General features: G+C 37.3%; 1 protein-coding gene across 1 annotated transcript in view; it reads left to right on the forward strand.

Annotated features, from left to right (window-relative positions):
• The window catches only part of EMB2458 (FtsH extracellular protease family), a 92,842-nt gene extending 70,582 nt beyond the window's left edge, over positions 1-22,260 (forward strand). Inside the window, exons 12-19 of the mRNA XM_088904238.1 lie at positions 1,951-2,133; positions 16,156-16,275; positions 17,274-17,459; positions 17,591-17,665; positions 19,528-19,587; positions 19,715-19,822; positions 21,131-21,211; positions 21,848-22,260. Of these exons, the coding sequence (XP_088760364.1) occupies positions 1,951-2,133; positions 16,156-16,275; positions 17,274-17,459; positions 17,591-17,665; positions 19,528-19,587; positions 19,715-19,822; positions 21,131-21,211; positions 21,848-21,916 (882 nt within the window). The 3' untranslated portion in view covers positions 21,917-22,260. The remainder of the gene's footprint in view (positions 1-1,950; positions 2,134-16,155; positions 16,276-17,273; positions 17,460-17,590; positions 17,666-19,527; positions 19,588-19,714; positions 19,823-21,130; positions 21,212-21,847) is intronic.
• The last annotated feature ends 4,055 nt before the right edge of the window (positions 22,261-26,315 follow it).

Here is a 26,315-nt window from a genome sequence, read left to right on the forward strand (position 1 = left end):
TTATCCATAGTGAACAGGATGAAAGTTTTGGCCCCCACACCTATCATTCTATTTACTTGAATCCACCTCTTCGGCAACCTTCCACATTCTCAATGAACCGCTTTTTCTTTTCCAAAACTAGTTCCTCTTCCACGTGTTGATCACCAAAAGCACACACCTTTTTCTTTCCCATTGCCCAAAATACTCATCCATAGTCTTAAGGGAGAATGATGGTTCAGCCCAGGGTCAGAATTCTTAGGCCCAAAGTACAGTTGGGGTAGGTGCCAGCTTGGAATTGATGCCAATTCACAGGCGGGCATTGGTGTATACAGTGGGGGTATTTGACATTTTGAATTTTTATAGGTCTGCAGTGGAATTCAGAAATCTGCAATGGGCCTGTCCGTAGTTTTAATCCAATGTGTCACCTTGGCAGTTGTGCTTTCAATAATTGCCTGTTTAGTCCGATTTTGCTCTTTGAATAGCCTAGCGTTCTCTCCCAAATATTCCATAGGATCTTTGAAGACACAAATAAACAGGAGATTTTTTTTTACGAGTAATGGTAAAAGTTTTATTGACTATAAAAGAGGTAAAGATACAACATGAAGGGAGAGCCCAGATGGCCAGAAAAAGGGGGCTAGCCTTGGCTAATCACCCAAAGATGCAAGCAACACAACCAATTTGGCCCCATTACAACTAATCCCTTGAAACCCCTTATTTTTCTAATACATCAGCTAATCCATTGGCTGATCTTGGCGTCCACATTACTTGTGCCTGCAGATCCTCTAATAGTTTTTTTCAGCTCTCTCAAGTCTGAACACATATCTAAGCTATGACTGTACTAGTGCCTGTGGGTGCTGCCCATGTCTCTGCCCAGATTGCATTTCCTACTCCCAACGGTCCTGAGAAAAGTTCTAAAATGTTGCCATTTTCATCCCTGATTACTCCATCTATGCCTGAGGGCCCAAGGTTACCCAAACCGCACACATCAAAGTTAAGTTTTAGATGACCTGAAAGTGGAGGAACCCAACTAACAACTGATTTCACTGTCCAAGGAGCAGAATTAGCCACTTGCTTCCAATTTCTAAGGATATCATCCATTGTGTTATCAGAAAAGATTTACAAAGTCTTAATCCAGTGCACAACTTTAAGAGATATAATGCCGGTCTGTTCTTCAATAGTTCTTTCCTTCTCCCTGAAGATGCCATTGTTCCTTGCTTTGCAAAGGAGGCAAACATGGGAAGGGGGGGGGGGGGGGGGGGGGGGGGGGGAGGAGGGCAATATTGCCTCTAAACTGCAAATGAGAAATCATAACTTCTTCTCTACCTATCCTCCACCCTCTAATCACCGTGCCCATCTAACCTCATTATTAATCTATTAAGCACATGCCAATAGGGTAAAAAAGAAACAGTAAAAGAGGGTCCCCCTATCTCAGAGCCTCTCTTGGCTAGGAAGAAGTCACTGAATGCTTCATTGATCAAAACAGAATAATGTGACATCCTAAAACAACCTCTTATCCACTTCAATTTTCACCAAAGCCAAACTTCTCCATTAGCCATTCCAAGATAGTCCAATCTACCAAGTTGTAAGCCTTCTCTAAATCATGCCAACACACCAAGCCCATTCTACAAGATGTCTTTAGTTTTTCAGACATTCATCATCAAGATATAAGTTTGTATGATGCTTGTTTTCGTTTTATAAACTATATCCTTCCATTGGAAATTCTTTTACTCTTTGTTCCATATTTGTTGGGATTTCTGCCTTTTTAATATGAGGAGCAAAATTGATTCCATTTATGATTTTAGTGATATTATGAGCAAATAATGAATAGAGAAAATATGGGGAGGAGGGGCTCACTTGAAATGCTTTTGGTTTTATGATGAGCAAAATTGAGTCCATTGAGTCCATTCTGATTTTGGTGGCAAGATATGTGCAAATGACTGTGAATACTAACTTCATGTCGCTTATGTGTAGAGTTTCAGTGACGCTGTTCCCAAATGGCTGAGGGAAATAAAAATTGTGAAGGGGATCAGCAGATGGCTAGTAAATCATCTAGGACTGACTTTGACAAAGGATGATATGCAGAATGTTGTTGATCTGATGGAACCATATGGTCAAATAAGCAATGGAATTGAACTTCTTAACCCTCCACTTGATGTAAGGATCTCTATTAGCAATAAATGGATAGATACTTTGCTTCTTCTTCTTCTTTGAATAAATGCAATGCTTAATTATTTTTTTTTGCAGAATCTCATATGAAATTTAGCTTTTGATCACCTTTTCTTTTATCTCTACTGTCGTAAAATCTTAGTAGTACTTTTTCCAGATGCATATGCACTTGGTTATCTTGTTTTGGAATCATATTTTGGGGTTTTTCCTTGAGGGTTTTTAATTTGTATTAGCTTGGTTCTTTGGATTTGGGTATTAATTTTTGGATTTGAGATTTTGAGAAGAGATTTGCCTTAGGTCAAAGGGACGTTTCTCTTATGAAGAATAGAGTTCTTCTTTGTCTCCTTTTGGATTTTAGTCTCACTGTAAGTGGGTTCTTTTTCTCTTTTCTCTTCATTGTAGGCATTCCTGCCAAACAACATGAAATCCTTGTCTTTTGTGTCTTCGTTTCTTTTCTAGTTTTTTTTTTTTTTTTTGGTGGTGGCATCAAATTCATATGTTCTTGCTTCCAAACAACACATTGTACTGGGAAAAGTAGCACTTTATATTATTATTTTAACAAGCTTTACATGAGTGTATGATCACCATCTCATCTAATTCTGATTTGTACCAATTAAGATTGGTTGGGTTTCTTTTGCTTTTTTGTTATAAATTATTAATTAGGATTATCCTATCCTCATCAATGTATCATGATTCATGTCATTAGTAGCATATGTAATAGTAATAATCTAGGTTTGTATTAATGAGGTTGGATTAGATTAGATTAAGATTAATTGGGTTTTTATGGTATTATATTCTCTATATTAACCCATGTTTCGTTTATCTAATGATTCTATTTTCCACTGATGAACTTTATTATTTATTCTACATCATATCAAGGCAGGTTCTGATTTCTGAATTTTAGTGATATGCCTTTTTTTTACTCTTGACAGATGACAATCTTGTCATCTTCAGGCTTGAACCTTTCATTGGTTTTATAGTTAATATACATACATATATCAGTATACCAGAGGAAAATTATATTAAAAGGAAAAAGCAGATGGCCCAAGAAAAAAGTACACATGAAACTTAAAAAGTATAACAAAACAAGAATAGTGTCAAGAACCTTTTAGCTCACACCCTGCCATTTCCCAAACCATATACAACTGTTTGTGGATCGATCAGCACTAGTTCAGTCCTAGTTCAGAAATAAGAAAAAAAGAGAGGAACGAAAGATAGGGTTCGGCCAGAGAGAAAAATCATCTACTCTCAGCCAACCCTCCTTGTATTTATAACTTATGCATTAGAATACAAAAGACAACTATGCCCCTCATTAAGTATGGGACACACAACTTAAACACAGATAAAATAGACACACTTCTAATTAAATGACAAAATGACCAAACTACCCCTTATTCTGCCGACTCTAACACTCCCCCTCAAGTTGGTGAGTATATATCATATAATCCTAGCTCGTTACATATGTAATCCACTCTCCCACGACTCAACCCTTTTGTAAACAGATCTGCCCATTGATTTCCTGAACTTATATGTGTTGTACTTATCACTCCATTGATCACCTTTTCTCTTACAAAGTGGAAACCGTCTTCAATATGCTTTGTTCTCTCATTAAAGATTGGATTAGAAGAGATGTGGACTGTGGCTTGGTTATCATAGTACAACTTCATAAGCTTGTCAACTAAGAACGCCATCTCCTGCAAAAGATTTTTCAGCCACACTAGTTTACATGTAGTATGTGCGACCTGACCTAATCAGCATCTATGTACCCCACTATCTCAAGAGTTCCTCCACTCTTGTATAACAATCTATGGCCTGGAGCTCCCTTCAAGCATCTAACAATCCTCAGAATTGCATCCTAATGTGGAACCCGAGGATGCTGCATAACTGACTCACCACACTCATTGCAAATGATATGTCTGGTCGAGTAATAGTCAGGTAATTCAACTTATCCACCCACCTTTTGTACCTTCTAGGATCTTCAAATTCTTCACCTGCATTGGTACTCAACTTGACATTTGGTTCCATAGGTGTTTCAGCTAGTTTGGCACCTAGTAACCCTGTCTCTTCAAGCAAATCGAGGACATACTTTCTTTGGCACAAGTTAATACCATGTCTTGATTTTGCAACTTCTATTCCCCAAAAAATATTTTAGCTTACCCTGTCTTTTGTTTGGAAGTGTTCATGCAGAAAAGTCTTCAACTTGTCAATCCCACTGATATTACTACTAGTGATGACAATGTTATCTACATACACCATTAACAAAATATTTCCAGCATTTGATTTATAGCTAAACACAGAATGGTCAACTTGGCATTGTTTCATGCCAAAGTTCCTTGCCACTTCGCTGAATTTGCCAAACCACGTGCGTGGAGACTGTTTCAACCCATAGATCGCCTTATTAAGTCTACAAACCTTACCATCCTCCTCTTGAGTAACAATCCCTGGTGGTTGCTGCATATATACTTCTTCAAGGAGATCACCATGTAAGAAGGCATTTTTAATGTCAACCTGAAAGGGAGGCCAATCATACATTGCCGCTAAACAGATCAACACCCAAACTAAACCAATCCTTGGCACGGGAGAGAGCTTTCGTGTAGTCAACACCATACAATTGAGAGTATCCTTTTGCCATCAATCGAGCCTTCAACCTTTCAACACTGTCATCTGGAAGATATTTCACTATATACACCCACTTATATCTGACAACATGCTTACCGGGGGGGAGAGTGGTAAGGTTCAACGTGTGATTGTGTGCTAGTGCAGACAACTCCTCTTCCATTGCTTGTTACCACCCTGGAGGGGTAATGGCTTCTTGGACATTCTTAGGAATGAAAACAAAGGATAACAATATAAATTGACGATGGGTAGCAGAAAGGTGAGCAACAAAAACATAATGGGAAATAGGGTGAGAAGTACAACTACGTTTACCTTTTGCAATGCAATGGGAGATCAAGATCAGAAGGAGGGGGTACAATTTCTGGATTCGTCGACGAGGAATGAACTGGAGGAGCCGTTGTCCTTCTGTATGTATACACTTGCATAATTGGTGGTCTTTCAGTAGTAACCTGCATTGGAGAAGATGATGATGGAGAAATAATAGGAACTGTAGGAATGAGGTCCTCAACTGGAATAGGAAGAGGAAACACGGGAGGTGGAGGAACCTTAGCACTAGAGAAGAAGGGGACATATTCAAAGAAAATAACATCTAAACACACAAATGAATGATGGGAGCTAGGATTGCAACACTTATACCCTTTTTTGGGTTCTAGAATATTCAAGAACGATGCATTTTTTAGCACGTGCATCTAACTTATCTAGTCTAGGCTCTAGATTGTGAACAAAATAGACACAACCAAAAACTCTAGGAGTAAGAGGAAATGGAGATAAACTAGGAAACAAAACTGAGAAAGGTGACTGACTTCCAATAATAGACATAGGCATCCGATTGATGAGAAAATATGATGTAAGAACATCACTCCAAAATTGCTTGGGAACATTCATATCATGCATAATGGACCTAGCAGTTTCAAGTAAGTGTAGGCTCTTTCAGCCACACCATTTTGTTGTGGGTTACAAGAACAAGAAGTTTGGTGCTTACCCTGCATGTTCTAAATATTGCTGAAATGGTGTTGAGTTGTATTCTTTTGCATTATCACTTATCATAACAAAGAATCTTAATATGAGCACCAAATTGGATACAAATTTCAACATGGAATTTTTGGAAAATAGAGAACAATTCACTTTTGTCTTTCATAAGATAAAGCCATGTCATCCTTGAATAATCATCAATAAAAATTACAAAGTACTTGTAGCCATTATACGACACTACTTTATTTGGACTCCAAACATCTGAATGAACTAATGAAAAAGGATTCAAAACACGACTATCAACCCTAGGACTGAAAGAGACTCTATGGTGTTTTCCAAACTAACCCGACTCACAATCCAAAGAAGAAGGATGACTTAATGATGGAACAAGTAACTTTAGGGCCTTGAGAGACGGGTGACTAAGTCTGCAGTGTCACTGGAGATGGGGTTGTCAATGGGTTGGGATCCGACCCGATGGATCCGAACATGGGTCGGTTCTGGTTCCAAGAATTGAAACCGACAAGTCAGTTCTGGGTCCTGATATAGTGTCCCTATTATTATTGGTTCGGAACCAGTTCCACCTAGTCCCAAACCAATTTAGAGCCGACCTGAGCTATATTCATATAATACATATAATATATATAATGTATAATGCATATAATATTTAATATATATTAAATGTATTTAATTATTTATTTATTATAATCGGGTCCACTGGGTCAAACCCTATTATCCCGAGAACCGATCGGTTCGGTTCTAGGTTTAAAAATTATAGACCTTATCGGGTCTAGTTTGTTTCTATGTCCTCAATATTTCTTATTGGGTTGGTTCTGGTTCTAGCTGATCCTAACCTAGATCCGACCCATTGACAGCCCTAACCGGAGAGGAGTAAGAGAAGATTGAAGTGTTACATCCAAACCACCATCATCAAGGTAATATAATCCACCTGCTTCATGCCCTCCATCATTCTTCATCCCCTTCTTGAGATCCTGAAACACACAAGAAGAGGGGTAAAAGGTTATAGAACAATTAAGAGATTTAGTCAATCTATTAACAGATATGTGGTTAAAAGGAAATTTTGGTACATATAAAATAGAGGATAAAGATAAAGATGTGAGGTGTACATCACTAACACCGCAAGTGGGAGAAGTAGAACCATTAGCAAGGGTCACTGTTTGAGATGTGGAAGATTGGGAAAGAGAGGAAAACACACCTGGAGTCCCAGTCATATGATCAAAGGCTCTAGAGTCAATAATCTAATATGAAGGTTTGGATGCAAGCAAGGCATACCTGAATGAGCAAGAGTAGTCGTATTCAACTGAGAAGATGTTTGAAGAAATTTCTCATATTCATCACGTGGGACACTCACCATTTCCTTCCCAGAAGCACCTGTAGATGTGGAGGGTGTTTGATCAGCCTGTTGGTTTTCTCTAACTGTGCCACCACCACTCACAGCATGATTGGTCCAAGTATTGGGTGGACCATGCAAGTCATAACAGAAATTAATAGCATGTCCTTCTAATCCACAATATGTGCACCTTCTAGGACCATTACTCTGTCCTCTACCACGACGTCCCCCTGAATCTCAACCTCCACCTCGGCTACCAGTACGGTTAAATGTAAGACCACCTCGGTTCCTTGGAAATCCACGTCCACCTCCACTGCCTCTATTTCCACGATCTCCCCCTCGCCGTCACAAAAGCAAACCTGTCCGAGAGAGTGGAATGCTCCGAAGGTTCAATAGAAATCCTCCGAAGTTGAGCAAACACCTCCTCAAGAAAGGGAAGAGCAGATCTGCCTAGTATTTGTGCCCTAATAGGTTAATATTCAGATTTCAATCCCACCAAAAATCTTGTCACATCAAGTTGTTTCTGTTGTTGTTGCTGAATTTTAAAATCCGAAGTCAAAGGATATTACACACTAAGCTCATTACAATGGTCTCTCATACTAGCATAATACTCCTCTAGTGGTGTTATCTTGGCCAGAGTAAAGTTTCTCAGCATAGTCCCAAATTTCTTTGGCTGTATCCAAGAACATAAAGTTCACACTAATTTTTTTGTGCTATTCCACAATCAAGTCATAATCTGTGCATCCTCCTATTCCCACTCACTATACCCCTGAGAGTCAAACCGAGGGTTTCTCCTTCACATGTTTCACCTTCTTCTTGGCTCTCAAAAACACTTCCACCGACTTAGCCCATGGCGCATAGTTCTCACCATTTAATTTGATGTAGGTCATTTGCAATGTTTTAAAACACAGAGGTGTGACACGATGCGTTCCACTACCTAGAGGCATGGGGCATAGTTCAGAACGCATGAGGCGTAAGCCTCCCGAACACAAGGAGCCGTAAACCTCTTTAAGAGGAGGGGGGTTAGGAGGGGGATGAAGAGTAAGGGGGGATCTCATTTTTTCTTTATTTTTAATAAAAATCTTTTATGCTAAGAAGAATAAAGATGCATAACATTAGTTGAAAGGGGGTCTTGTCCAAGCGGAGCTGAAGGGGTAGGGGGCAAACCACTTTCTTTTCCCTTATCTTTTCTTCCCTTCCCTTTATTTTCCTTTTCTCTTTTTTTTCTTCTCTTTCTTTTTCTTTCCCTTCCCTTTCTTTTCTTTTCCTTTCCTTTCCTTTCCTTTCCTTTTTTTTCTTTTTTCTTTTTTTTTTGTCTTTTTATATAAGATGTGCATGAGGCACATGAGGCATACGCCTCTAGAACGCCTCATGAAAAAAGCACAAGAGACATACGCTTCAAAGGTGTCAACGCCTCAGGGCATTTTGGGAGCGCCTCACCTGGAGGCGAGCCTCCAAGCGTACGCCTCCCACGCCTTTTAAAACACTGGTCATTTGTATGTTTAGGTAATCAGGGAAAATCATTACACCAGTTTTATTATCACTGCCCTCTCCGATTGTGGCCATTATAAAAAGAAATCAATCACAAAGAAATCACCCTTCACTATTCAGCACTCAGTACACCACACCACAATTAAGCAACTGTTGCTGAAACACTTACTGCCATAGGGTTCAATGCTAAAAACCCTACTGCTGTCACACACATTTAGATATAAATAGGAAACAAAAACAGTCCCTACACATACCTATCAATCAGCACTGCCACATAGTTCAAACCCAGTCCAAAAGAAAGAGAAAACACCATGCTATCAGCCGACCATAGACTTCTGTTCACACCTGTCCACGAACCAGCCCTTTTCAAGTTGTCGAGTAGAGGGTTTCTAGTGCACCACCATGATGAACACTACCACAACTGGAGGCATAGTTACCTCCTAGAAGGAAAAACAATCACTCCTTTTTTTTACTCCTTATCGATCCTCCAACTGATTGATGAGAAATTTCAGAAAAACTCAAATATGATATGGCGATCCAAGGAGAAAAGAAAGGAAGGAAGCAAACTGATTTCTAGGCTGGTTTCTAGTGCTCTGATACCATGTTTGTGGATCGATTGACACTAGTTCAGTCCCATTTCAGAAATATGAAAGAAAGAGGAGAGAAAGATAGGGTTTGGCTAGAGAGAAAAATCATCTACTCTCAACCAACCCACCTTGTATTTATAACTTATGCATTAGAATACAAAAGACAATTATGTCCCTCATTAAGTATGGGACACACAACTTAAACACATAAAATAGACAACTCACTTCTAATTAAATGACAAAATGACCAAACTACCCCTTATTCTGCCGACTCTAACAACAACAAATGTTATACAATGACCACATCAACCCACAACAGTTTGGCCAAACCACTACCAAGCCCTGGACCTTTCTACCCCTCCAGCCCGAGAACCCCCCTTGTCAGCACTCAGAACAAATTCAGACCTCTTCCACTCCCTCCAATAGGCCACAATCATCAATACATCAGATTTTTTAGTTTTTACCCCTACCCTTTCTGCCTCTTCCTCTAGTTCTCTTCATTAATCATTCCTTGAGTTTCATGCAACCCCTCCCCAAGTGTGTCAATCCATGGAGAAGAAAACAATAATCAGAAAAGAAACAGAAACAATCAGATGTAATATGTTTTAGCCTGTTTGTCTACATCTATGGGAGAGAATAATCACCATAGCATGTGGACACAACTCCAATAATCACCATAGCATGACCTAAAGGAAAGCATACCCTAGAGCCTAAACTTTGCAGTTAGATAATTGTACCCCTACTAGAAATAGATTCATTTACTGCTTCAGAACTGTTATTTTTACCTGATGCATACCTAGGTTATGTTATAGACCCATAACATCTGTTATCTGTTCAACACCCTACCTTACTATCAAGTGCACTATAAGAGTAGCTATTCTCAGAGTCAACATGATAGGCTGATTGATGGAAAAGCCAAACCAACAATATATTGGTGCTAGGAAAGATTATCTAGCTTCACAACAGAGTATTAGAAAACTTCAGGTTACATTGCTGAGAACTACAAGTTTTTCTTGAAAGGGTGGAAAAATAGGAAACTAAATAAACTAGGGATGATTTTTTTATGAAAAAAATTGGAGAAATATTTAGAATAATAGATGGTATGGGATAATTGACAAATTAATTTGAAAGCATTTTGATCAGGTTTTCCACAAAAAGGCCTTTTTTTGTGAGAAACTGCCAAAATTCCAGAAACAAAGTATTTTAGATGAAACTTTTAGAATGAAATTTGGTATTACGAAATGTTATGGGATCTATGGAAGTGTCTAAATATGAGAGCAGCTGTAGATGGTTTGGCACAAAAGGACAAAAATGGGTGAAATGCAAAATTAAGAAAAACTTACCTGGATCAGTTCAGTCTTGTAAAGCTGTTAAATGAATACAAAATTAGCAAGAAGATAATGCAAAATTAGGCTGTTGATGGCTGTAATGGTTGCTTACAGAATTAGCAAGAAGATACGTAGAGAAAGAAGAGGGAACCCTTAGCATAAGCTATAAAAACTCAAGTAAATCTTTGTTATTGTTTTTTCCTTCACATTTTTGCACTGATGCATGTGTGCATTCACACATACTTGTATATAGGCACTTAGGGGTGGCAAATCCTACCAAAACTAGACTACTTTTTTTTTTTGAAGCATAAGAGAAAAATTTATTAAAGAAAAAAGAGATTACATGAGAAAGGTGACAAGAAATCACCCGAGAGGAAAACAGACACTAAAATAACTTACACCCAGAGCAACCTAAATACATTAAACATTCAAAACAAAAAGACTCCAAATTGACCTCCTTCATCCAACTCCAAACTCAAAGACCCTAAACAGAACCCAGACGCCCGACCTCCCTACATCTCCTCCTCAAGACTTTCCTCATCCCCATCAACTTCTTCATTCCACATCCCACCTCTTTTCTTGACTTCCAATTTCTTCAGCCTCTCTTCCATCCTCTTTCTCTCGAACTCCTCAAAATCTTCCTTAGCAAACTCCTCGCCTCTCCACAAAAGCAACCCAAGACTTTTACCAATTTTGACTTCTCTCTCAACAATTTTCTTGATAGGGCCTCTTCTAGGCCCCTCCTGCTCCTCAAGTCTGCTATCAGGAATTCTCACTTCAGAGTTGACAGTTGACTCGTTTTCTTTTTCCACCTGAGAGTCTGAACTGTTAAGAGTCCGAGAGTCCCCCTTCACAAGCTCTTCATATGAAGGTGCTATTACCTTCCCCCCTCTTCTTTTATTAACCTTTTCATAATTTTTTGTAGGTCCTGCTCCAACAAAACCATGTTGTAACCGTGAAAAAACCTTGGTTATGTGAACAATGCGAGTATTCCTAGCCCCACGTGGTTTCTTGGAAACCTCTTCTACAGGAGTAACTGTGTCTAAATCTACTGCCCTCTTTCTTCCTAGGTCCACCCCTAACTTTCCTCCCTCCACCTCCTCAAAAACGTTCACCGCTTCAGCCACACTTAAATCTTTCTCAACCTCCTCCCTCCTTCCTGAATCCACACGTAAACTACAAGCCAGCACTTCCTAACAATACTGTTGATCAGTATCGTTTTTCTCAGCTTGGGTAGGTGTGCAACAAGCTGCGTCCAGATCGACATTTCCTCCGCCATCACTCCCTGAAGTGCTTCCTGAGTCAGCCACGGTAATCCCTTTCCAATCCTCCTCCTTTTCTGCTGCTAGACAGAACTTTCTTCGACTGAAGAAGAGAAAGAAAAGATAGAGTGCCAACATCCTCTGGCAATATTGCTACTTCAGCTTCCACCACAGGTTGCTCACAGCAGACAGGTGCGTTCTTGCTTATGGCAGGGCTCCGGACAATATCAGTTCCTGTTTTCCCCTCCACTGCCCTCACCACAGCCTCCTTTTTCCCTCTTCGACCTGAAGGTCACCCACTCCCCACTAGAATAGAAATTATAGAATTGACACTATATGAGAAAGTTCAATAACTCCTAAAGTACTTAACTAATGACTGTCAATCTTTAAATATGACTAAACTATGACTAGTATTGATCTCACACAAATGTAAAATGACAAAATACCCTACTTGCTAAAAATATACAAAAATTTCAAAAAATCGAGTTTTAGCTTGTTTGCCCCGGTGTAAAAAATCCTTTTAGATTGGAGTTGGAAAGCATATGGAGAACCATTGCAGCAACATTCATGTAACACCTTTTCTCATTTAACTGCAGCCAGCCAGATAAAGTCATATCTTGAACTGATCAGAAGTCAGAACAGTCCTATAAAAGCTCACCTAAAAATTCTGAAGGATTCACCAAAATCTGGTAATAATCCTGTACGATCAGTATGCCAAAGAAATCACCAAAAAGTCACCACCACCAGTGCCAAGTTGTTATCAGAAAGCAACAACATACACAGTAGAAGAGAAAAAATTGACATTGTGGGATCCCAAATAGATACAACCAAACTCTCTATAGTATGATCTGAGATTGATTCTCAATCAGACCTTTCCTGATAATTAGGTACTTTGGGGCAACCAACAGTGTAGTGGACCCAACAAACAAACTAATTTGTAAGCGAGATTGATGGTTGGCACAAATATCGACTCCAAAGGAGTCTTACAAAGTTTGAATTTCTTACACTGATTGAAACATCTTTCTAAATCAGTCCAAAAAATTATGTAAGAATAGGTGTTCAAGTAGCATTTAAATCAGAAAATGTAGGGGCTGGCAACATGTGTCTTGTTCTTTAATAAGAGATATTATCCATGAAGCATGGAAGCTCTAGGTAGATCAGAATTCTGAATAGTACATTCTTACATCTTCTAAGTTAAAAATTATTGTTTAGGTACAGCTCTAAATTATATAACCTCTAAAAATTCTCATGATTCTGCTTGTCCTTGGAAGTCAATATTTCTTTCTCAAATTACAGGGAAGTTTCTGATACTATTTTGAACAAACTTTAATTGACTGATAAAAGTGAGGTACTTAAACCACTGTGTACTGGTGATGTTATGACTCTACCTTTACTGGTGTAGTACATGGATTTAGGCCCTATGGAATTCATGCTGTAGACACTCAAGTAAGTAGCCACAGGCCCACAGTGCATTCACATCGCACTTGCAAACCCAAGCTCTTACACCTAATGACAAGGGAACTGCACTGAATAATACCTAGTCACAGCTGCAAAACCTTAAAATCCCTATAGCGCAGCTCCACTCAAGCCTCAAACCACATCAAATAAGCATACCTGTGATGAGACACATATTATACTATTGTCTCAGTGCGGAACACAATTGGATCTGACTCAAAGACATCATTGTCATTCTGTGATGACTAGACCTGTTCATGGGCTGGGCTCGGGCTTGGCTTTTGCCAAATTTTGAATGGGCCCGGCCCGAAGCCCGAGCTCAACATAGTGTAAAGTCAGGCCCAAAGCCCAGCCCGTGAACAGGTCTAGTGATGACATATTACCTATGTGCTGCACCATAGCAATAAGATCATGGTTTTAAATTTAATAATGCAAGGTGAGGCATGCACCTTTTTGAAGCAAGGCAAAAAAATACAAAAAATGCTAAAAAATAAAAAAAAAAATGCAAAAACATAAAAATATTAAACTGGGACTTTGGGTTTCGTTGAGGGTTAAGGGATGGTGAGTCGAGTTGTGTTATTGAGCTAATTCATTTACTAGAATCCGTTTGCTTGGACCCCACTTCTTCTGATCAAAGGGTTTGGACTCCTCTTCCAAAAGATACTTTTACTTGCTCTTCTTTTATAAAATCCCTCAGTTCTAACCCCATTTCCCAAGGATTCCCTGTCAAAGAAGTCTGGGCACGACCTATTCCCCCAAAAATTGCTGTATTCTGCTAGGAAGTCTTCTATGGGAAAATCAATACTTTGGAAAACTTACAGAAAAAGAGACCCTCGCTTTGTCTTTCCCCAAATTGGTGTTCCTTGTGTAAGGCCGAGAATGAGGACTGTTTCCATTTGTTGATCTCCTGTTCCTTTTCTACAGCTATATGGAGGTGGAGCCTTTGTTTATTTGGAGGTAGGTGGTCTATGCCTTCTGATTTAAGCTTGTTATTCAACCCATCTGTCTTTGTTTGGCACACTAGAAGAGGTAAGGTCATGTGGAAATGTGTTAGGGCAGCCACTCTGTGGACTCTTTGGGAGGAAAGGAATGCAAGAATTTTCTTAAAGAAGGAAAGAGGGTTAGATGAAATGAAGGATTGTATCCTAACAAGAGCAATCCATTGGCTGAAAACTGTGGATATCTTTGATGACTTGTGGAGGAATGGCTAGTAATAGCTAACACTTCAACAAAGAAGGATAGAATTCTGTCAGAATGGATTCCGCCTTTGGAAGGTATCATCAAGCTGAACTTTGATGGAAGCAGCCAAGGCAACCCCGGGCTTTCAGGTATAGGGGGTATCCTGAGAAATAAGGACAGCAACATAATTTCCCTATTCTCAGGACCGGTGGGAGTGGGGGATTCCACAAGGGCAGAAATCCTTGCTGCAGTACAAGGAATTCAGATCGCCAACCAGCTTGGGGCGGAGCATCTCCTAGTTGAAGGGGACTCTCAGGTGGTAACAAGGTGGCTCCTAAACTTGGATACCACCATTTGGGGCTACAAAGATCTCATAAAAAAAGTAAAGTGGTTAACCAGCAATATGAGAGTTGAGGTAAAATGGGTTAGTAGGTCTGCTAATTCTTTGGCCGATGCTTTAGCCAAACATGGGGTTTCTAGGGAAGATCTTTTTTGTGCTTCTATGTAAGCTGTTATTAATTTGGAAATCTGTACTTAACTAGCCCGGTGAGGTTGCAGCTCGTGCCTTTCCTTGGGGAATTTGTACTATTGTCTATTGCTGATTAATAAAATTATTTCAATTATAAAAAAAAAAATTAATAAAAAAATCTGAACTTAAATTTTAAATTAAATGTTTAAAAAACCTATTATCTAAAATTAAAATACATAAACATAACTTGCAAAGCGTATACAGATGATAATTTAAAAATAAAATCAAATATATAAAACATTTTCAAGCATGTAAAACCCACAATCTCTTTTTTTCCTCAACTGCATTACTTCAAGTAGCTAATGTGATGTAAAACATATTACATTCCTAATTCTACGAGCCACCTTTGTGCCACGCCCCTCGAGGCAAGCCCAAAAAGTCCATGTTAAGGTCTTAACTTCTTAGTTCTAACACAAAAAAATAATGATTTTATAATTTTAATTGCTTTTTAAGAAGATATTTTAGTAGGATGAATGAATGAACAACATTAGCAAATAGGGGGGGGTCTCTCTCACATGTGGACCCTGAAAAGAAGGGCAGGAACCCAAATCCTAGGATCATCACAGTGACACTTGGTGAAACCCTGTTTGCAGCCAGCAACAAACAGGGATCCTCATAGTGATTTTCCCACTTTGGGAAAAGTCTCCTTTCTAATTACGTGACTTCCTATTCTATTAGAGAATTTCCTCTATAAATAGAGGAGGCTTGAGGCTCTCCTTACACAATCAGATCACCCCCATAATATTACCCTCAGCCTCCATTACAGTCCTTTGCAGCCATTTTCCCTATTTTTTTTTTCTTCTCCCTCTCAGGCCATCTACCATCTTTCAGGTAGACCCTTACTGTTGCCTTACCTCCCCACTCACAACTGGGATTGATAATGAAGAAAAAAATTCACCATTATGTCCGTAGCCAGCAATGCCACTGGGTTACTCGTTGATCACTTCGTCCAACTTTCTTCAAGTTGCTTAGCAATTTTTAAGTTTTCTCAGCAGTAGATGTTGCTTTCTTTGGTTATATCTTTATTCTGCATGGAGGCGGCTATTATTCTTTGCTTAGTTGATCTATTCTTGATAGTGTCAAAATGGCTCTAACTCTGATTCTTTATATTGGTTCTGTTGGTTTTATTCCTTATTATAGGATACATTACTTATTTTTTTCTATTTTTAATGTGAGATAAAACATTTATTTGATTGCCTCGTTGTAAGAGCTTGGAATAATTGACTTGTGTTTATTTGAAAAGTGGACAAGAGAGACAAAGTTCCCACATGCTGTATGGGCTGCTGGTCGAGGTCTCATTGCTCTTATTCTACCAAATTTTGATGTTGTTGATAATATATGGCTTGAGCCATTTTCTTGGGAGGTATGCCATCTTCATATCCTATTCTTTATATCATTATTTTATCTTTGGAAATTTTATGTACTTGTGTAGATGCTTTTTTATATATGTAGCTATGTACGTGTTCTTGTTTGTGTGTGTGTTTATTGACATATCATGTTATCTTGTACCATTAGCTATTAATTCTTGTACCAACTGAGTTATGTTTTATATGCAAAAGGGACTACTACTGCTCATCAAATACATATTCCATTTTTCGTAGTGACTGATAAGCAGTTAGACCTACTGAAGGAGAAGATCGATTTTCAAAGCAAGGAAAACCTACCAGACATAGATGCACAGAATTGTTGGTGATTGAGACCATTGTTATGCCATTCGTTTGGTTGAGCTTTAGTGTTGCCTAAGGCTCTATTTGCTTGCAATGCAATTTCATTCACAATAGTACAAATGCATGGATACATCAGCCCATGTATAAAGAGAGCCTGTACATTGGAAGTATACAAAAAACCTGAGTAATCACTCAAAACAGGTCCAACTTGCAAAAAAGAGAAGCTGGACATCTTGAAAAGCCCTTTATACACTCAACCAGGAACACAGTAAACCTATAAGGTTGTTCTTAACTGAGTCTAATCAGAACATTTGTTGTCAAGAATGCAAAGATTTCTTTCCTTCCACAAATGCATGGAATTGCAATGACAAAATTCCAATTTTGGTTCATTTTTATTTTGGGTTTTATTTTATTTTGCCTCGGCTCTATGTTACATTGTTTACACAGCAAACAAACAAAATAAAGTAAGACATATAACAAATGAAACCAAAATTTGGACTTAACTTATTTGCAATGCACTCCCATCTTTTTGCACAAATGCAAATTATATTGCACTGCTAACTCTCTTATGATATAACAAAATGTAATTATTTATGTAAATCCCCACCATGGTCTTACATTAGAAATATGTGGGAATTGAATTTTTCCACATAAATGGGTGATGATGGGTTCCAACACCCTTTTTTTTTTGCAGGGAATAGGGTGCACAAAGATTACTAAGGCCAAGGATGAAGAATCTATGAATGGAAATGTAGAAACAAGATCATACCTTGAAAAAAAGCTTGTATTCTGCTTTGGTTCATATGTTGCAGCCCAAATGCTACTTCCTTTTGGTGAAGAAAATTTTCTTTCTTCATCAGAACTCAAGCAGGCACAGGAGGTAGATGTTATATTCTGCATTTTCTACTTTTTATGAAGGTTCAATACCTTAATAATTCATTTAAAATAAGGACAAACCAAAAAGTTACATTCTTTAGTATCACAAAATATGATCTTCATTATTTGCAACAGATAGCCACACGGATGGTGATTCAATATGGATGGGGTCCTGATGAAAGTCCTACAATTTACTTCTGTAGTAACGCGGTATTTACCTTTCTTCATGTCTCACATTTCTATCCAATGTTGAATAAAGGGGTGTTTATTTTTTTAGTATTTGTAGGCCAATTTTTACTCGATACTCATCTTGTGCATTGTTCTCAAGTTCATCTTCTTCATTTATACAATCTTTTGGAGTTACCTTTCTCAGAAGAAGGAAAAATTATAATCATATTTCATTTTGTTTCTAATGATTAGTGTGTGTAAACCCATTTTCAATATATACACGAAGTTTTCTTTGCCTAATTTGACAGCTTTATCCTAGTTTTTTTTTTTAACACAGACGCAAGAAATAGCAAGAATACCTAAGAAATGAAGGGAGTATACAAATAACATACAAAGAAATGGAATCAAGAATTTCAACAGCACCAATCCTCCCCCCAGTTCTAATTTTTTTTCTGGTTTGGAAGTTATTAAGGATTTCTTTATCATCTTTCTTCTATCATCCTGGCTAAGTGTCTTTTTTCTCTCTCTTTGGCCATTGCAAATGAGAAACTGCTTAGTTCAGTCAGACATACTTGTTGAACGCAGTGATTAGCATTCTTCTACAAGCATCATGGTATTAATTTGATGTTTGCTTTTATCAACTTTGCCTCTCAAACCTTTCAACTCCATCCGATTGTTCAACTTAAGTCACTTGGGAGTTGGGAAGTGATGAAATCAACAACTTTTTACCCAGGAATGGTCATTGGTAAATGTTATAGAAAAGTTCAAATGGTGTAGCTTTAGATGCTAAAGCTCTGGTGTTATCGACTTAGACAGTAGGAGAGTTGCTATCGGTTTTGAACTCAATCCAACTTAGCCTTAATCACAACTATTTGGGTGATACATGAATCTTGTCCTGACATTATGCTCTATCTTTTTTTTTCTTTTTGATAAGTAAAGAAATGATTTATTGACACAGAATATTTTATATCATATAAATTATAACATATATTATATGTCATATAATATAAAGTATTATATTAAAATAATGTATTTAATGACAAAGGCCCAAAGCCTGGCCTGTTCCATGATTTTATACATATAATCTTGTCCTGACATTCTACTCTATTCATAATATGGCTAATGAGGTTAATCCCACAATACTTATGGCAATTTGGTATATCAGCTCTGTTCTTAAGAGACCATTATACTTTTTCTCACTCATCAGGTTTTTTCTTTCTTTTAATAATTATATTGAACAAATTAATCAACCATAATAAACCCATCTCACCATGCATTTCTAAGATCTATTAGGAATCTGGGAGGCTGGGATACAATCAAGTCCTAAAGCCTCTCCTACATTCATCTTCATTATGGTTTCTTTTAATCTCTGAAGCCTATTTTATAAATATATCTATGTTCTCCCCTCTCAAGTGCTTTTAACATGTTCTTCAATCTTCATTTAGCAATCTCTTAAAAATAACTTCTGTACCTCTCCTTAATTTCCTCATTCTTAACCAGAACTCTTTGGTCTCAAATTTTGATGCATTCAACAATATCTAGATCTTTACTTTTCATAGCTTGAATAATTCATCGTATGTCTTTCAGTTTAGCTTGATTTCTTAGGTTCTTTTTGAGCATTTCTATATCCCTCTAAATTCCTTATTTCTATTTGTTTGCTTGGCTTTGACGGTAGAAACTAAATTTAATTTTCTTTGCTACACTATTTTAGTTGACACTTTGTGCTAGATTGCATTGTAGAAAGTCATAAATTTATCCTAGTTTTCTTTCAGTTGTTTGCTGTTTCTTCACAGGATATTTGTTCCATGTTTCAAGAGCATCTTTCATTTTTTTTTTTTCTTATAACTTCTCATTAGGGCATCTTTTATTTGTTCATCTTAGTCATTATTTTCTTTGATTGGCAGACAACAGCATTGAGTATGGGTAACAATCATGAGTTTGAGATGGCAGCCAAAGTTGAGAAGGTATGCATTCGGTTCCTTGTTATTGGCTATTGTATCTTGAATGGCTCTTCAGTTTTGATATGATCTATGAATTTGTTATAGCATATGATGGCAAGACCATCTAAGGAATATGCTTTCTTTTATGCAGATTTATGATTCAGCATATGACAAAGCAAAGAATATGCTTCAAAAGAACCGCAAAGTTCTTGAAAAGATTGTAGAAGAGTTGCTTGAGTTTGAAATATTGACAGGAAAGGTAAGAACTGCTCTTGGAAGCTGTCTGCATAAACATAGCTACCTTTCTCAAACCTCTGGGAAATCTGGCACTTGCACCCATTCAGTCTACAGTTTAAGAATGTTATTTTAGTTGATGTGGAAATTTCAAAAAACAAATGAAAAAAAAACATTCATATTGTAGAAATTGTAGAATACCCCCTAAAGTAGTAGGACTTTAGGAAAGCCTTGTATTTTGTTTTTCTAAACCTGTATTTGCACTGTACATATTTGTATCTGTACTCTCCAAACTGAGCCTTGTGAGGAGAAAATTTTCATTTACTAAACTGAAGCAGCAGCCATTGAATGCTAGGTCCTGGATCCTCAGTACTTGTTACATATCCTCTATACAGGATTTACTATTTTAGATCAGTAACAAATGTTATTGATTTAGAAAAAGAATGACTTGTGTAAAAATGTCAAGCATCCTTTAGGTAGAACAATTCCTTTTCACATCATATATTCCCCCTCACTTCCCTAAACAATGTACCCCTTGTTTGGCCAATGCAAAATCCAATTGATTAGCCGATCTATGAACCTAGTTTGCATTAATAACCCCATCTCTTTTCAACTCCTTGATTTCCCTTATGACGTTTCTTTACTACCATGGGATCGTTGTTCTAATCCATACCACCACCACTTTTGAGTATCCCTTAATTACTAGACTTGTATAGTTTAAAGATTTTGCAATCCTTGTAGCACTGCTAATAGCTCTGCTCTTGTGGAATTTCCATAACTGTTGCTTTGGAAAATAATGTAATGAGATCTCCATAGCAATTCCTATAAATCCTTCCTATCCCCAATAGGCCCGCATTTATCCTTCTACAGGCATCAAAGTTTAGTTTGAATTTATTCAGTGCCGGTGGTCTCTACAGGCATCAAAGTCTATATGTGAGCACAAAGGTTAGCTACTTAGCTGTCTATCCAATCTACCCCTCTCAAGACCCCTGATGGCTAGTTCCAACATGGTTACATGGGTAATGGCTTTTTTTTTATGTTAGCACAGACCTCTAAGAAATCCCATGCCTTACTCTTTTTTCTTTGGTAAAGATGCTTACTCTTGATATTTTCAAGATATTACTTTCCTCAAAATAGACTAGCTAGAAAGTTCATGCATGCATCACTATATCCTCATTAATTAGGTTCTTCATCCTGTTTAGACTTCAAAGACAGTTTCGTTAATGATTAGCTAATTAGCATAAAATTGAAACCTGAATTCTATATACTCAATTGCCTATCCTACTTAATAACTTAATATTGCACTTATTATTGGTAAATTCTCCTACTGCAGGATTTGCAAAGGATTTTTTATGAGAATGGTGGGATTCAAGAGAAAGAACCATTTTTTTTGTCAAACCTTTATGACAAGGAGGTAATGTTTCCATGTATTCCACATTAGTAGTCAATGGTTTGATGATTGTAGAATGTTCCATCAGTACCTTCTAGAATATCTAGAGGTTACTTGGCATCTTCTCATTTAACTCTCACAATTTTCATTTAGGCTGTGTTTGATTTGATAGAAAATAAGAGGAACAGAAAGTTGAGGGAAGCCTCTCTATATCCATCTACCTAACTAAACATAGCCTTGAGCAAATTTGCTTTCATGAATATACTCACTCGACTGTAACATTTGAAATGTCTTATTTTTCACATCTTGTCAATCTGTCTATCAGATAACCAGAACCAACTATTATTTCATGCTCAGTTTTCTGATTCCCAAGTGGATATGCCACAAAATATGATTGGTTCTGACATTAGAAGCATTAGTAGTTAGAAATTCAGATATATGAAAAGATGCTCTATAATCTTTGCCCTGATATTTGGGAGGTTGATCAAGTGGAACACCCCATGTAAGAATATAGTGCATCACTCTACATCTTTGAACACTCGTTGGGATTGAAGACTTGTCTTAATCTGAGTGTTCTTGGTAAGGTAATGGTTAATGAATAAAGACAAAGTAGAAGCTTATAAAATAAGCCTCACATCTTCTTTTTTGATTAATATACAGCTCGAATCTAGCTATTCTGTTGATGGCCGGAACGCATCAGCAACTGCTCTTTTAGGTCTGGCAACGTAGAGAGGAAAAGAAAGGTTGTCAGGACTGACATGGAAAAATGAAGAGAAAACACCATCTTATGCTTCTGAAGTTCAAAGTTTAGGTGCTCTAACGGATAATGAGATTTCTGTTGTATTATAATTTTTTCAGTTTTAATTTTTTGATCCTTTCTAAACATGCTAAAGGGATGTTAATGTAAACACTATTGTACAGTACCGGGTTAAAATTTTGAGTGGATGAGAAGAGGCTGCACTTCTTTTTTTAATTTTCTCAACCATGTAAATTTGAATAAAATTTACCGGGTTAGAAATTATGTTCCATTAGTATCAATAAAATTATATAAGCGCTTAGTACTATTTGTTTCATTGATTGCTTATGAGGAACCTTACAAATTGCAGTTCTCTAATTTCCCCTTTTTTTTTACACCTAAAAGGCAAAAATTCATTGAAAATTGCATGGATTACAGACGGACAACCATCAGCAAGACCAATCAAAGAAAAAACAGAATATTAGATGTGAATATGCAACTAGAGACAAACAAAACTGCTGATCAAAAGCATAAGTAAAACCGATAGCCTCTAATAGTTCGAAGATCATTGGTGATTGGTCCAGTTTAAGTTATTTCCGCTGTATTAGTATGTTAACGACAATTGATGCATTAATATGAGCCTTCAGTTTTCAAATCCAAAAACGAACAAACTGTTCTTATGCTTTGTGGTCTGTAGCAAGCCTCCCCATCATACACTCATTGAAAAATTGGATTAAAATGAGCACGTTTGAAGTTTTATGATCCTAAGTACCAAAAAAAAAAAGAAAAAGAAAAAGTTTGATGCTCCTCAACATGATTACATGCGTTTTTATTGAAAGCTTTTCCAGGGTCCATGGTAGTGGGTTGGACCAAAAAGTCCATCTCATTAACACTTACTGTACATCTGCAGCCCACCATCTAGCTTGTGTTTGGTGCCATTGCTGTTTTTACATGAAACTTCTGGGTTGATCAATATCAATTGGCATACAATTATTATTTGAGGCTATTTATGGTTGAAGCAGGCATACATTAAAAATACATGTGTGAGAGACTGTTTCTAGAAACATCAAATTGGTGTTTATTGCTCCAAGGAGGTGAATTCTAATTATTCTAACTGAATTAACTCTCACAATACATATCTTTCACCGAGCTGTATTGAATATTGATCAGCCCAAAACATTTTAGGTAAAACAGCAATAGTATCAAACACAACCTTAGGGCAGAAGCTTGGGCTACTTGGGAAGCCCATAATTTGTCCTTGAATTTCAAAAATTTTCCTCTCATAATTGAGGGTGATTCCAAGATAGTGATATCTTGTCTTAACAAATCAAGTCCGTGCTCATGAAACCTGAGGAGCATCATTCAAGACTGTTGAGAGTTTAAGGAGAGGTGCAGGAAGGGAATCATTTACAAGCATGTTTTTCGCGAAGCAAATCAACCAAGCCCAGTTGCCGAGTGATAGCTGTGTTTTCTTGGCTTTTTGCATTTATTTGTTGTAGTGATATGTGTGGACGTGATAAGCCCCCCCCCCCCCCCCCCCCCCCCCCCCCCCCCCCCCCCCGTGTACCACCTTACAAAAAAGCACAATAATGTAAATTTGAAATAGGGTGCCCAACGGTCCAGTTACCGGCCCAATATAACAACTCGAGTAGGTGGACTGATTATCATCTATGAAACCCACGAATAAAGCTTTGGCGCCAGTGTAGCAAGGAATTGTTGATTGCGTTTAAGCTTTGACAATAAACTTCAATATGACCTGTCCAGTATATAATTCAACGTGTTTCAGTTGAATTGAGTGCTCGAATCCAAACTAAGGTTATTTTCAAAAGTGAATAGAGAAGTCGATTTTTATCCCAGGTTTTTGCTAAAGAACTTGTTCCAAAAAACTTCTCCAACCTAACCGTTACCTTATCCAACCAAGTTTGTCATTTTCTTTATATTACCATAGATTAAAATAAAAAGAAAAAGAAATTTGCACAATTTTGGTTTCTTTTATTACAAGAAAAAATAAGAGAAAAAGAAGATAAAGGGATCAAGCGATAACGATGATGACGATGATGATGATTACAGTAGGAGATGGTGGTTGTCTGGTTTGGTTTTTACCTGATCGACAACTGTTACGCACAAGAAAGTGGGAGAGAAGCGAGTTGCTTGTGGCATTAGTTAGCTTCACCGTTACCCCACCCGTTTCTGCTTATATCTTATACAAGCTGGATTCTAGTTGGCGCTACGGGACTCTTTACTTCGCCATTGCGAGGAAAACAACAACAACGTGATATAAAGTCAGATGTATGAGGTCGAATCAAGCCTGTTGCCTAAAGCAAATGAAGTTAAAAAGAGCTTCAAATAGTTGTTACACGTAATGTTGTGTTTGGAATTGATTTAAAGCGTTATCGGTGTAAAAGTATATTAATGACATTTTACACTGAACAGTGAAGAAGTGATCGTTTCACTTTTGAAAAGCATGAAGTAATCGGTGTAAAGTTTTATATAGATGTAGAATTTATATCGATAATCGATGTAAAATTTTACGCTTGATAAAGTTTTATATTGATTCAGGACGTAAAACTCGGCTCTATCCAAACACACGTAAAACTGAAACCGGAGCAGAGTTTTACGTCAATCATGATTATATACTCGAACCGATGTAAACTTTTACATTGTTCTTGATTTACACTGATTCCAAACGCAACCGAAAAGATTAGGGTGTCAGATGAGATTTTTGAATAGATTTTCATTCTAACATGCTCTTTCACCCAAAAGTTTATTAGGGTTGAAGCGTGTGGATAACCACAGGCCCACCCACCCATATCTTGAGATAGAAATTTATGATACATAGACCACTTGATCAAATAGACTATGATAATATCACAGATAACTATTTAACTTAAAAAGCTTAAGTTGTTAGGTGAGATTCTAAATATATAGGTTTTTATTTTCTAACATGCTCTTTCACGTGAAAGCAATATTAGGTTTGAAGCATGTGAATAATGGCATATCCACCCATATCTTGCACTTAAATTTATGAAACATAAAGACCACTTCATCAAATAGACTCTGATAACATCTCAGGTGAAGTTCCTGAATAGTTTTTTTTTTCTCTTAACATATTCTTTCACGTAAAAGCATACTAGGTTTGAAGCATGTGAACAATTACAGACCCACCCATATCTCCAGCTAAAATTTATGAAACACAAAACCAGTTGGTCAAAGAGACTAATACCATCCCAAATAACAATTCAACCTAAAAGTTTAAGCTTTCTTGGATATGAGTTTACTCTCTAAGAAGTCAAAAACTTGTGTGGAGGAAAAGACAGAAAATGAAAATGAGATTAAAATTAGATACGTCTCCTTACGTTTAATTCAATTCTGTACGAATATTGATAAGTGAATGACTGGTAATGTAATCTGGTTGGTATAGTAATGGCTGGTCGTAGTGGGTTGGCCGCTCAACTGGGAGGGAGAAGGAAAGAACCATGAGGGTTGGGTTTGGGTACTTCGTCGTCTGCTACTGTTTTCTCTTCCTGCCGTATTTTATGGGAGAGCTTTCTTGAATTAATTTGTCCATTCTGAGAGTTTTCTTGAATAAATAGAAGGAGCTTGACCAGACGCAAAATAATAGTGGCCCTAAGTTGATTGACCTGTTTGTATCTGAAGCAAGGAAGGATGTTTGCAGTACTGCACTATACGTGTACGATAGAAATATAGATAATAGACGGTATGAATTATTTGATGAATGTGATTATAAATTGATTGATTGATTAATTGATTATAAACTGAGATAGTTACGTGAAAGTAGAAGTAAGAAGCAAGCAAACAGCGACCATTCTAATTGTCAATGTCGTAGGCAGACACCAAAGCTATCCCCATCCGTGATCCGTCTACAATTGCTAGTCGCCATCCTAGTATTTCAGCATATGTTTATAAAAAACCTTCAGATTTTGCATCATCACCTCTGTACAGATAAATCTCATTTTCAGCCCTTTTGTTTTTTTGTTAAAATGTTTCGCTTCGCATGGTCAAGATTTCAATCACTTCTTCTTTCTCTGGATGCTTCCATGCAATAAACTAATAATTGTTTTGTGCGTGTGGATGTCATGGGAAATGCAATTATTCCACTGTGGACTTGACTACGGTTGAAAGAAATAAGAAATGTATCACTTTTAATTAACACTTCAATTAATTAAGGTGGTGTTCGGATAAAAATTTTTCAAGTATTTTCATGCTTTGGATGGCAAAAAGAAAAATTGTTTTGGTGTTTGGTAACATGTGCTTTGTAAATCAAGAAATAATATTGAAAGTAAAAACACTTCTGGTCATTTTTGCTTTACAGCAAAATTCAGAAAACACAAACATGAACCTCTTCCCATTATCATTTTTCATATCATATGT

The sequence above is a fragment of the Nelumbo nucifera genome, chromosome 4 (assembly GCF_055504915.1).
Source record: "Nelumbo nucifera cultivar China Antique chromosome 4, China Antique-T2T, whole genome shotgun sequence".
Classification (NCBI taxonomy): Eukaryota; Viridiplantae; Streptophyta; class Magnoliopsida; order Proteales; family Nelumbonaceae; genus Nelumbo; species Nelumbo nucifera.